We start from the raw sequence: 14,565 nt of genomic DNA, 5'->3' as shown, positions 1-14,565 counted from the left end.
GTTTTGTATTTTGGAACTTCTCAAATCTAGTAAGTAAAGATATTAATATGGACCTGGTCTAGAAATATGATAATTGAACTCATTCAAAGCCCAACTCTTTTATTGAATACATTCAAAGCCCAATTTACTTGGAGGTCAGTTTACAATCTGGTTTGGTCGCGCGAACATTTTTATACAAACAATGGAAATAATCAATAATTACTAGGATTTAAGCTATATTATCATATTAATATATAATATACTTTGTGCTATCAGCATAATGTGGGTACCGAACTTCAAAAGTAATCAATTTATGCAATGTGCACTCAAACTTTGTTTCAATATCTGCAATACTCGTTTATTACAAATAATAAAATAATAATAATAATAATGATAATAATAATAATAATAATAATACATGATAACATGTCGTTATATGCATAGTCTGTAATTCACGTAAGCATTTCTTGTTGATATTAGAACAAAAATTAAAAGTACGCTATCTTTTTGGAGGTGTTGCCTAAACTGGAAATTACTTAAAACTTAAAAGTATGTTAACTACATTGGTAATTTTGTGCAATTTGTAAAAAGCTATGTACGAATTTACTAATTAAGTGACTTTTGACAAGTTGACACTCTAACGCAATCAATCAATTTAACAAATCACGTTGGTATTGAACTTGTTGTAGTAGATATCTCTTTAAAGTAAAAATTGTCATAAGATATTTTGATCAAGTAAAGTAATTGGTACCATGAAATAAAGGGAACTTTTGTGCTATGATTGTATCCATAGAAGGCGGAAAATGATGGATTGGATGTAGGTGGCACCAACTAATTATCATATTAAAAAAAAAAAGTGCATAGAGTTTCAAGCACATGGTCAACCCACTCGTCAATTCAGTTTCACTACTTTTAGATAACTTAACTTCTACTTCATTGTCATTTGTGATTTGTCATGTGATACAACTTAGTGTTTTCACTCTTTTAGAATTAATCCCTCTCCGTTGCTCAACAAAAATTAAATTTTTTTCTTGCCAGGCGAAGTCATGATAACGGGACCTGGGGCCATCATTTGAATTCTAGAGGTCCAGTCCAGTGCAAGATCATATCTAAATATAGGCTCGATATATCACAAAAAAGTTATATATTTGTAATAATGATTACACATATGAAAAGAATGGTAATAAACTAAATAATCTTTTTTAGTTTTCAAATTCTTATCATCGAAACTTGATGAAAAAAAAAAACGTTGATTAGTAACTAAAAGTCATCATTTTCACCAGTTAAAGTAAAAAAGAATTATCATATTGATCTTTTAATTGTGTACTAAATCGCGTCTAGCTTCAGGACGTCGCTTGGACTCCGTATACAATGGGTTGTGGCTTGTTTGTGACTTATTGATGAGTCCCTACCGGTAAGTTTATGTCTCTTTATGTCTATAAATCTTAAATATAGTTTACTGCCGTGTGTTGTTGATAATAGGTATGTTCGACAAAATTAGTTGTAGTTGTAGCCTGTAGGTTGTAGTTTTTAAGTACATATGTTAGCTAGAACTTTTATTTTTTAAAGGTATCTGGTATGGACGTATGGTAATTGGAGTTGCAACTTCTAGAAGTATTCGTGTAATTTTTAAATATTAATAGCTTCATCCAAACTAAAAGCTCTTGAAACGCTACTAACGTTTTATTTTGGATTTTTTTTTAATAAATTAAAGTTAAAATTGGTTGCATCTAAACAAAGTTTTTAAAGCTTATGGTTCAAAACTAAAAACTAAAAATCCAAAAAAACACTTACCAAAGATGCCCGATGATGTGAGATTGTCAATGAAATGTGTCTCTTGTCTTATAGAGAGATGATCTTAGTGCTCAAGTTAAGCGATTGGTGCTATTTCCATCGCGCCATTTCATGCTTATCTTGTTGGAGTTTGCTAGGAAGGATTTGGTAATATCCTTCCCATATATCAAATAGAGCCATGCTCATCAAGTTGTGAGGCTTCGTTTCCGTAGGCTTAACCTTCTGTATAAATGGAGAGGTATATAGAGCATATCATCATCATCTTTCTTTAGGCATTCTTTGAAGTAATTTGTTGATTAAACTCCAATAGTAGTCAATGTTATCTTAAAAATCTTTTGTTGCTATCATTGTCAATTGATTAAAGCATGAATGGTTCTTGAAAAAAAGTTATAGTTTTTAAATTTTGTATTTTGTTTATGGTAGATTGGTAGCTAAGAAACAAGTTGATCAATGCAGTTAGAACCGATCAAAATTAAAACTAAATACCAATAATTAGTACGGGTAAGTATAGTATCGTATCCACAGAGAATCAAAGGAAAGTGTTAAACAAATTACAAGAGTTAATTGAACTAGACATAAAACTTAAAACCGATTGATTGATTAATTTGATTAAAAACTAAATTTGATCATAAACTTAACAATTACTTCAATTAAATAAAAGGGATCATTCTCATGCTTCAAATTATGTTTTCAAAAGTATAACCTAACTTATGTTCGTTGGAAATCACATAGACATGATTCGTTATAAGTTTGGATTGAATGAATGCTAAGAACTAATCAATTAGGTTGTGATGATTCACGATAATGGAAACCGAGGAATTGACACAACTAAATTATCTATTCATTAACAAGATTACAAGTTCACAAGAGATTTTTCCAATAATAATTGACTAACAAGAAATTGAAATCAAAAGATAGATGGAATTCATTCAAGGTTATAAACTAGTAATCATTCAAACAATCCAAACAACATTAGATGTTAAAAGACTAATGGGAAATCAAACATCTAATCCAACATGAACATAAGAAAAGTTGAATACAATTGTCTTACATAATTGTTCACATGAGAATGATCAAAAGAGAATTAACCTAAAATCTTCATCATTGATATCATCATTGATTCTTCAATTAGGGCTTGAATCTCCATGGAAATATGAATTGATGATGAAATTGGGGTGTTGTGTGTGTTAGGAAACTGCCCAGGGATGAGAAAATATGAAGTGGTTACTTCCAAAATCGTCCATGAGGGAGTTATAAACTGAAAATTAATAAAACCCTTTAAATTCGGATTTTTGGTGCAGCTATGGCCATCCCAGACTGCCTCCTGGCCGTCTGAGACTGCCCTCCAGAAATGACAGTTTTCCAGATTTTTTCCTTGACACTTCTTGACTTGATTTCCGACTTTGCTTGACTTGTTTATGATCCATTTAACTTCAATTTGTCACCAAAGACCTGAAACACTTAAACAAACATAAAAACGCCCTAATCGTCTATTAACATTCACAAAACATGTTCGTTTTCATATCTTAAAGTAGTACGGATTAGGCGTTTATCACAAGTCTTCATTGCCTAAGGAAAAACGATATACCTCTATTATTTTATTATTGTCGAGTCCTTAATGAGTTGTATGGAAGCTTTGAAGAAAGACAATAGTTGGTGCCTAATTAGTTCAGAGTCATAGCACTCATACTTTTTAAGTGGGGAAAATTACACTTTTGGTTCCTGAACTTAACACGTTTTTCACTTTTAGTCATTAAACTTAAAAAATTGCAAATTATACACTGAACTTGTCACTTTTTTTTTCACTTTTGGTCACTGCGTCAACTTTGTTAGTTTTTCCCCGTTAACTTGTCCAGATTCGTTAATTTTCATTCACTTTTCATCCTTCCCATTATTTCATAACTAAAATCGATAATCGGTCCAACTTCAGGTTTTATATATTGTTTTGGCCGATTAGTGAAAATACATATTCATTTATTATGTTTTGAAACAAATTTTTTATGTTTACAGTTACTATCTATTTGTTATACAGTAGTTTGATTAGATAAAATAATTGATTTTTTTTAACGACGATGAAATTATTGTTATTGAAATTTTTATTTATAAAGATAGATTTATTTAGTAACTATGTTTGAATTTCGAGTCTTCTTATGTCTACTTTAACCGTAACTTTTTTTTTGTGTTATAAAAACTTATATAGTTTTTCTTAATTCATTTTATTAACTATTAATAAACGAAAATAAAAATAAGATATTGTAATGTTTATCTGAACTAACATGTTGTAGGTTTTTTTGATAATTTATAACACCTTATGATTTAACCATAAATATTTTTGTCTATGTTATATGAATTTGTTATAAAACATATAATAATGAACTAATTTTTAAATATATTTTTCATTGATAAATGTTATACCAACTACTATATGTTATAAATAAAAATGTTTAGAGTCAAAGTTAAAAGTAAAACTATTAAGAAAAAATCAAAATAATAACATTTAAAATTGGACGAATGAGGTATATATAAAAAAAACTAGGTAAATTACACTTTTCATCACTGAAGTTTGTCGATTATCGATTTTAGTTATGGAATAATTGGAAGGACGAAAAGTGAAAAAAAAAACTAACGAATCTGTGCAACTTAACGGAGCAAAACTAACGAAACTGGGCGCAGTGACCAAAAGTGAAAAAAAGTGACAAGTTTAGTGTATAATTTGCAATTTTTGAAGTTTAGTGATTAAAAGTGAAAAACGTGTCAAATTCAGGGATCAAAAGTGTAATTTTTAAGTGTTATCATCTTTGTTTAATATATATTCAATGTAGAATAACTCAATTCTAATTTTTAAAAGTTGTATTGTATAAAAAAATTAATCATAATAATAAAATGATAACAAGTGATAAAATCAAAATATAAAATTTATAAAATCCATACAATAACAGTTATATGTTTTATGATAGCACTTCTCTTTTAGAGGAATTAATCATTCTTATTCATATATGGTACACTCTGTCCGTCTCATATTAAATATTTAGTTTTAACTTATCAAATTTTCTGTTTTTAATTTTAACAATAAAATTTTTTGTTTATATTATATAACTCTTCATGTAAAATATATTGACATATAAAATTTTAAATATGTTATTCATTGATATAAATTTTATCAACTAATATATAATACATGGAAAGATATTTATAGAAAAAAAATTAACTAAATTAAAATCAACAAATTAATATGAGATGGAAAAAATATGATTTTAAGTCTAATGATTTTAAAGGACAAACTTATGTAAATTGGACCCACATGTTTGTCTTCGATCCAATTGATGGTATATTTACTTTATATTTTCTTCAGAAAAGCAAAAAGCCGAAACCAACTTGTATAAGATTACACATAAACATATCACATACAGAATATTAATGAGCTAAACTACTACAGTAATAAAAATTATAAAAAGTGATGATGTTGGGCCCAAATAAGGAGTATGAATGTATGACGAATTGACGATAGAGCTAAAGCGTGTAACGGCCACTGGTTTTGTACGTGTGAATGTAGGCCCATTGGCTGCCTTATCTTTCATAAATGGCCTGTCTTATCTATACTCTTTATTAAAAAAATAGACTTCCTATTGAAAGTTACAGGGAAAAAGATGTCAGAATTGCCTTTCATTAAAACAATATCTCCTAAATACAATATAACCTCACTCTAAATAAAACAAAAACACCATTAGTCCCTCAACCTTTAAAATAACTATACTAACCATTATATTAATCAGATTTACATAATAGTCCACACTATTCGTCGTCACCACCGCCGCCCGTCACCATCGCATTGTGGACACTGCCGCCGCATTTACGCGGGTACCATGTTAGTATATTTTAAAAAAATTGACAGAAAATCTTTCATCCCGTGTATCATATCGGTACATCCGAAAATTGATAGTTAGCTTCCATTATAAAATTTGTCTTTCATAAAAATTGAATCTAAGTCTCTCAAGATAAAGGCCCCGAATGATATCATGGTTATAACAAAGTTCTCAATCTAGATATATTGTGGTCACCGTACCTTGTTGATAATATCATCTTTACAAAGTTGTACATTATCTTCGACTATTTAATGAAATATTTCATACTCTTTGTAAAATCCAAATTTTGATTTAGTATACTTTTCTAACAAATAATACCACTTGCAAAGCATTGATAACGAGTAACCATGAATATACACGATACTTTTCGATGATAATGTGTAGGATAATATGTAAATTGACTTGGTTCAGGAAAAAAAAAATGTCTTAACTAGGAAAGGAGAAAAAAAATAAAGGTAGCCATGTTTTTTCATCCGGAACCAAGTGAGCTCTTCTGAGAATTAATGATCCCAACAAATTAGCATGCAAGGTATGAACTTGGGTTCCATATTACCATTTTACGTTAGCAATCTTAAAAGTGTTTTGTTATTACGTAAAGAAAGAGAAATGATATATCTACAATAATGTATGTCAGTTATAAATTGTATAGTAAAATATATACACTTATTATAGATTTATCACTTTCCAAAAAAAATATGTTACATTTGCATTATATTGGTACGAGATAAGTATTCGGGCAATGCGGCGGCGGTGGCGGCAACGAGTGATGCCAGTGACGGCGGTGGTAACGATATGGCTATTAATCTAAAAGTAATTAATGTAAATGGTAGTGTATTTATTTTATGGTTAAGAGATGTATGTATTGTAAATAACTTTATTAAGAACATTATAGAGATATTAAGTGGAAATATTTAAATTAATTAATAAAGGAGATAGATAGTTTGGATAAATATGAGTATAAAATATTTTAGGGATATATTGTGTAGATTTATTATATGAGTTAGGAATGTGTTAAAAATTAAGGTATTTTAGGTATTTTAAAAATAAAAAGTTAAAGAGAAAAGAGTATAGTTTGTTTATTAATATCGTATAGGTTACAAACGAATCCACACTTTTAATCTAACCATCACATGAATTTAATAATATTCACATCTATAATATCAAATAAATAAATAAAAAGGTAGTTACTTTAAAGAAATTATTAAAAATACCCTTGATGATTAAATTATATTATCAATTATTTACTTTTTAAAATATCTACATTATTTACATTAATTACTTTCATATTAATTATCGTCACCTCCACCACCAATAGTCTCTCCCACCATTACGCCGTCAGCGCCATAACCAACGTCTGATTATGAGGGTACTGTGCTAGTAATATCATAAAAAACTTTACAAAAACATTTACACCGAATTACCAACTTGGCGTCTTGCCCCCATTACATTAAGAGGTGTAGCCGTGTAGTTGGGGGACTGATGAGCTTCACCCCTATATATAGCGATCCCAAATTCTATATAAATCTTATCATCGAGCTCAAATCCGAAAAGAAATTATATAGCCGCTTCTTCCCAAATCCCAACCAAACAATCAACTACAAAGCCATATCACAAAACGAACAATAACAAACTAACATTATCTGAAAATTGTCAATGAATCCGAATGACCAGGATAACGCATGGTTCGATACTTGTATACTTCGCTATTTACTTAATTTACTTGATTCAAGTATAAACTCAACTCATTTTAATGTTAAATCATGACTTTACCTTTAATTACGTTGATCATCACACAACCTCCTAATGGTTCATGTTAAACAAAGCAACGTGATAGCCGAATCACATTGAAAGAAAAAGATGTCACAAATATAATTTTTACTTGCGTAGTTGAGTCATGAGTGAAACCAGAGGCGGTATTAGGAAAAAATTTTAAAGGGGGCAAACTTAGAATACTTATGAAAAATAAATCTAAAAGGGGGTAAATATTAAAAACCTATAGAAATTTTTTAAAAATTTATGAAAAATTTAAAAATACATGACAAAATTTAAATTTGAAGAGGGGCATTGGACTCCCTTGCTCCCCTTTAGTACCGCCCCTGAGTGAAACTATTTTGGACTGACTTATCGATATGTACCATTCAATTTCTTAAACTAGAAAAGTTGAAAAGGAATTTATATATCTTTCCAAATTCATGAATGTTTCATCTAGAAATGGACCAGAATGTGAATCCAAATATCGAATTCGTTACAATAATTTTAGCATGGATGTGAATATGTGATTGCAGAAGGTTACCTTAAAGACTCAGAGATCCAATTTAATTCTGATTCAGCTCCTTCTTCTATCCCATCAATCAATTGTCTTACTATTCCCTCTCAACTACTTTCATGCACCCTCATTTATCCTTTTATGATTTGTCAAACAATGACTTGAGCATGATGCATATAACAACAAATTTATTTTTAGTGGGCTGATTAATACTATGGTAGTCAAACCATATACAATCACGACAGTTTACTATGATAGATGTAACTTTTATTTTCTTCATCTTTCAAAAATAGAGTTTGAATGTTTGTACATGAAGTCGAAATTTCCGTTTTTTAAAGATTTGTCTAGAAGCCGAACATAAACTAATTAAGAGAAGCATATGAATTATTTAGCAAAAGTGTGGTTGTACACTTCAATACTTGTGTGAGAGTGAGTTTTCATTTTTTAACAAAGTGATCTTTTTCAATACAACATACGATGATATGAATTATATTAGATGATATTTTGAAAAATTAGTTGTGACAAGTAACGTTTTCACTATGTCCCTTCTCAAAAATTGGAAATTCTAATTTAGTTCGACTCTTTCTACAAATATACTTTAAGTTCGGCCCACAAGCCGAATTGAGAACGATGAAAGGGGTGTTTGTTAGACCTTCCCAAGGGAACCGCCCCTTTGACTCATGTTGTACTGACCATATATAGCCGTGTTATCAAAACGACTTAAATTAGCTTAATGACTAGAATCACCAACCCAAATTTCATTTCTCATGAACTCATATTATTTGAAGTTCACATTCCAGGGCCCGCATGTATTGCAAAGCATGTACAAATTCTATAGTTACAAATGATTGAAATTTTTTTTAGACATCAACGACAATGTCTAGATCAAATGTTTAAAAAGGAATATAGATACATAATTGTAGGGTAAAAAATGAAAACTAAATAAATATAACATGTTAACATTACTTTCAATCACACTTTATTCACTTCTTTCATTAATAACGTCACATATGTTAACAACACATCTTCATTTCCCTTTGTATTTTTATTTTACATACATATTAAAAATGATAAAAGTGAATATAAGGTTATTCCACAACTAATTTTTGATGTAAACTTCTCACAAACTAGTTTTTAATGTTTTTGTATAACAAATAAATGATTTTGATGCCTATTTTTATTAATTAAATAAAAAGTATGAACGGTTTCACATTTAAGTTTAAATGTTAGACAACCTCTTATTTACCTAACCTGTTACGAATATATACACATCATCGGGAAAGACCCAACTGAATAACACATCTCGTCGATTCACAAAAGCCAAGACCTCTAAGCATAGAGCCATTAGCACTCAACATAAGGGTCAACCAAAATTGAATTGGAGAATCGAGAAAAACAATAAAAACATCAAAACTAAAAAATATCATATTTTAAACCAAACCTAACTTTTTTTTAAAAGGTGAATTTCATTGGAAACCTCGTGTCGCGATTCGTCAGCGAGAGGTTTAACATACATTGTCTTAATCGGGTCCGCGTTAGAGAGCTCCATTAAATTAGGAATGTTTATTTCAAATACCTGATGGGGGAAAAACCCCCTAATAATCCGCCCGAAAGCACGACGATTAATTTGGGTAAACCATATCCCATCAGACTTGAAACTGGGTATACCAAAGTCAAGACCTCATAAAAGAACTTAATTAATATGTACTCTTCAAAATTTAAACATAAGATCTCATGCAAGGGGATACTCATTCAAACATTGACCTAAAACTCACTTTTCTCGTTTCAAACAAGTAAAAACTTAATTTAAATGTTTAAATTTGAGCCAAAAGTAACCAAAAACTAGCTAATATCACCTTAACCGGACTAGTGAATTTCCAATTTTGACTTTGGAGATCCTCATAAATGCAACCCTCTGCATTATGCGTTACATTCACACGTTATAAATTGGCGTCCCTTGATATTCACCCACTGCCTAAACATTACGCACTACCCACACCTTTTTTTTTTACTCTTTTTCTCTTTTAATTTAGGCAAACACAATAATCATATTTCCTTCCATTGTTCTTCCACATATACCCCACACTCAATTTCTCTCTTACCATAATTCGCATTTTTATTCATGACAACCCTTTGATATATACATATAGTAGATATATAAATAGATATTATACAAAAATATATATATTTGTCTATCCCCTTTCAACTCATTACTATTAAAAAAAACAATGGAAAGAAAACCCCAAAGCTTTTTCTCCGCACTAAAAGAAGAAGTCATACGAGGTCTATCTCCGGTGAGGTCAAGGTCAAAGTCACCGGGAAGAAGCCAATCTCCGATGTCGGCGCTACTCCGGCGGCGACCAAAACAGCTAACTACCGGTGACCAAAGATCAGGTAGCTTGACAGGAGAAACTTTAGCACCATTATACGAAGGCCCAGATCAAGATGGACTGTCGGAACTCGGTGAGTCGAAACGGGTCGGGTCGGGTATTGGAAACTGGATGAAAGGACAGCTGTCTAGGACACCATCAATGACATCAACTATGGCTTATAAACATAGGTCGGATTTAAGGTTGTTACTTGGTGTTATGGGCGCACCTTTAGCACCAGTGCATGTTAGCAGTGCTGATCCTTTGCCACATCTTTGTATCAAGGATACACCTATTGTAAGTTTTTTTTTTTAGTAATGATTGTTACATGTCATATATTATTTGAAAGACTAGCTAATTAATGTTTTTGCATTTATAGTTGGGGTCTTGGGGAATTTACTGTTTTTTTCTATTTTGAGGAGTATACATAGTTGGTTTGTATTTTAGCTTATTTGAGTAAATTAGTTCTTAATGACTCTATTTTTTGAATTTATTGTTTTTGTTGGTAGTATACTATTACTTTCTGGTGAGTATATATCTTTTATCTTTTCCAAAAATATTATATGTATCTTTTGTCTGTTAGGTACTTGTTAAGATTTACTGTATTATTATTATTATTATTATTATTATTATTATTTTTTCATATTAAGTTTGTATTTTAACATGTAAAAGTTGGACTTAATTTAAGTTTAACAAATGCAATTTTCATGGGTTTCATATAGTTCATGTTAGAATAAACTGTTTATTTAACAGCCAAAATGTATGGAGTATTTGTTTAATTTACTATACATCAGTAACTTGCTATGGTTTTTTTTTTTAGTTCTTCGTTAACAATCCACAATTAGGTAACTGAGTTTTTTCTTCACAATGAAGTAAAATATACTAAATGACATGTTTAGCGTTACAATTTATTATAAAGAAACTTTGGAAAGGTTTATATGAAGTTTTAAATTATAGTCTTTTTTAAAGTTAATTTGTTGACTTTAGGAAACATCGTCTGCTCAATACATACTGCAACAATACACAGCCGCATCTGGTGGGCAAAAGCTTCAGAACTCGATTAAGAATGCATACGCAATGGGGAAAGTGAAGATGGTAGCTTCTGAATTTGAAACTGCATCTAGAGTGGTGAAGAATAAGTATGCTGCTAGAGCTGCTGACACAGGTGGGTTTGTTTTATGGCAAATGAATCCCGATATGTGGTATGTCGAGCTCGCTGTTGGTGGTAGCAAGGTTCACGCGGGCTGCAATGGGAATCTGGTTTGGAGACACACGCCTTGGCTCGGTGCACATACTGCTAAGGGCCCTGTTCGCCCATTGCGTCGTGCACTTCAGGTCTAGTGATTGTGATAAAATATCAAGATTTTGAGTTTAAATAAAGTATCGCCAAAATTAATGAGAGTTTTTATTTTGTGTTGCAGGGTCTTGATCCTAGAACTACTGCAATGATGTTTGCAGATGCGAAATGTGTAGGCGAGAAGAAAATCAATGGTGAAGATTGCTTTATACTAAAACTATGTGCAGATCCACAAACATTGAAGGCTAGAAGTGAAGGACCAGCTGAAATCATTCGACACGTTCTGTTTGGCTATTTTAGCCAGAAAACAGGACTTATAATTCACATGGAAGATTCCCATCTCACCCGGATTCAAACTAATGGTGGTGATGCTGTTTACTGGGAGACAACAATCAATTCAAGTATGGATGATTATAGGCCCATTGAAGGCATAATGATTGCCCATTCGGGTCATTCAGTGGTGACCCTTTTCAGGTTTGGTGAAATGGCAATGAGTCATACCAAGACTAGAATGGAAGAAGCATGGTCCATTGAAGAAGTTGCTTTCAACGTTCCGGGCTTGTCAATGGACTGTTTTATCCCTCCGGCCGATTTAAAATCAAAATCTTTCTGTGAAACCTCTGAACTTCCAGAGGACGAAAGAGTAAAAACATCCGCCATGGGTGCTAGTCATCGAGCAAAGGTTGCAGCTTTGGTTTAGATAACGGCTGCTAATGTTCATATAGGGTCAAAGGTTAGCTTCTGATCGACTAACACCTTAGAAGTTACAGATTAGAAAGTTAGAGTTATTTATTTCACAACTTGGGTATCGCCGAGCATAGTTGGTCACCAGTCCCAGCCTTGGGGGCTTGGAAGCTCGGTTTTTTCTCTCTACTAGATCAAATGGAGGTTTAATTTTAGTTCACCTTCCATACGATGGCGGATGGTATACAACGCTCAGGGCATTCTAAAGAATCGGATTCTTGTTTGTTCTTAGTATTATGCTTACCTTGGTTAAGTTTGTTTAGGATTTTTATATGGTCGTTTTTTGTTTTAAATTGTTAGAAGTTCAAAGGTGGTTCTTCTAACCTATTGTTTTATGCATCTACTAGTAACCAAAATGTTACTAATGTAGATATTTACGATATAAAAAGTTTGAATTCAAAAGAATTATGTATGGCTTAGAGTTATTCTATAAGCGGTATCTGCTTGGTTTTAGCCATTTTTTTTTTCCTTTTTATTACCCGATCATCACAAGATTAGATATTGTTATTGTTATCTAATGTATAATCAGAGTTATGTACTGGAAAATGGAAATGTTCATTTGTTTGTGGGTAAGATTCCTTTTTGGTCCCTTTACTTTTGTAAAAGTTGCATGTTGGTACCCTTGAGATTTAGGGTCATTTGGATAAAAAGTTATATATTGGGTCAACTTTTTGGTTTGGCTTTTTGACAAATGTGCATCAGCATCCACTATACTTAAGTGGGCTTGCATCGTTTGAAGCAAAGCGTGTTTGAGAAATATGATTACGACGTTCCCACGAGGTTAAAGTTGGATAGGACCCACATTATTTATATTTTTACACATTCAGTTTACAGCTGTAAATGTCAAAACTTGGAAGCTAGAACCTTGTACTTTATGCTTAAAAGAATGTGTTTAGATTAGTGTTAAAATATGTTTTTGACAGATATTAAGCTTCTAAGATAGGCTAACCTTGAAATGATGAAAGAACCTAGAATAATAAGACTGTCTAGGATCAAAGTAAAATAATAAGATCCATGTGGTCTTAAGTAACTTTAGTCATGTGATTAGTAACCAACTATTGAGGGTGACTTGTGAGATTCTAAGACAAACTGTAATGTGTGTTAAGTTACTTTCTCCTTTTCTTTTATTAACGTCTTGTGCAAGAATTTTAGTCTTATGTTTGATGCATTTAACACTAGTAATTTTGATGTTTTTAAATCACTTTTTGTACGTTTGAGTAGGGTTGGTTTGAGAAGAGAAATGCACTATGTATTGATTTTCTCTCTATGTGAAGCAACATATAACATTAACATAAAAAAGAGGTAAAAAGTAAAACATAAAACTATTTTTTAAATTATTTATTTAAAATTATTTATTAATAAACTATGAAAAATATACCCCTCCATACCATTTTAAGTGTGTTTGACATTTAAAGTATTTTTCTTTTTGAAAATATATTTATATGTAGTTTATAAAAATTGATAAAACTTACATCATTGAAAAATAGATTGAATATTCAATCATTTCATTCATTTTATATCAAGTATTATATAACACAACAAAATATAATTACGGTCAAACATTATAAAAAAAAACTTTAAAAATCAAACTAGAACACTTAAAATGGGACGGAGAGAGTAACAATAAAAAGTCTTAAAAATAGAATAATACGCCGTTAATAAACAATGAGAAATACTTAAGAGTTGAAAATTTGAGACGAAATCCAAAACTTTATGAATGTTCGACCTCATCGATTCTTATTTAGAGGAAAAATTTGTAAAGTATAATGATTTGCAACTTGTGATTAGGATTTAAAAGTCTTAATAATTTTAAGAAAATTTCTAAGTTCAAATATTTCTTAAATAAAAATTACGAGATTCATGAAGATATTCTTATTAGAATACATATATGGGGATGGAAATATAAGGTTGTCGGGTATCTAAGCTTAGGTGTGGAACACTAACATATTTTTTTTTTAATCCTTAAAAATCATGGGACATGTATTTATTCATTAAATAAGAAATAATAAAATATTAGTATGTGATAGAGTTCCACGTCTAACAAATAATAAAATATAATGTGTGTGTGTTTTTAATTGGTTACAAAAGTAAAGTCTTTCATTAAGATAAATAACTTAGTGGGGTGTGTTTAATATTTCTTTTAGTTAATTAATGATACACAAGTGAAGACCAGTGTCTAAAGTATGGGGTGATGTTTTGTGAGGATAACAAGTATATGGGGTGATGTTTTGTGAGGATAACAAGTATGTTACT

The 14,565-nt window shown here is 30.8% G+C and overlaps 1 protein-coding gene across 1 annotated transcript; it reads left to right on the top strand.

The window, feature by feature from the left end:
- Positions 1-10,093: 10,093 nt before the first annotated feature.
- Positions 10,094-12,717, top strand: LOC122596239. Its single transcript, XM_043768786.1, has 3 exons — positions 10,094-10,568; positions 11,259-11,606; positions 11,693-12,717. The coding sequence occupies exons 1-3, from the start codon at positions 10,131-10,133 to the stop codon at positions 12,266-12,268; spliced, it is 1,362 nt and encodes a 453-aa protein (XP_043624721.1). The 5' UTR covers positions 10,094-10,130; the 3' UTR covers positions 12,269-12,717.
- The last annotated feature ends 1,848 nt before the right edge of the window (positions 12,718-14,565 follow it).

This window comes from Erigeron canadensis, chromosome 4, assembly GCF_010389155.1.
Source record: "Erigeron canadensis isolate Cc75 chromosome 4, C_canadensis_v1, whole genome shotgun sequence".
NCBI classification, from domain to species: Eukaryota; Viridiplantae; Streptophyta; class Magnoliopsida; order Asterales; family Asteraceae; genus Erigeron; species Erigeron canadensis.
The sequence above is the reverse complement of the archived record's forward strand: the minus strand, read 5'-3'. Positions and strand labels throughout refer to the sequence as shown.

Coding starts and splice junctions, on each gene's coding strand:
- LOC122596239 (XM_043768786.1), top strand. CDS start 10,131: ATGGAAAGAAAACCCCAAAGCTTTTTCTCCGCACTAAAAGAAGAAGTC. Junction 10,569..11,258: donor GTATCAAGGATACACCTATT/GTAAGTTTTTTT, acceptor TGTTGACTTTAG/GAAACATCGTCTGCTCAATA. Junction 11,607..11,692: donor CATTGCGTCGTGCACTTCAG/GTCTAGTGATTG, acceptor TTTGTGTTGCAG/GGTCTTGATCCTAGAACTAC.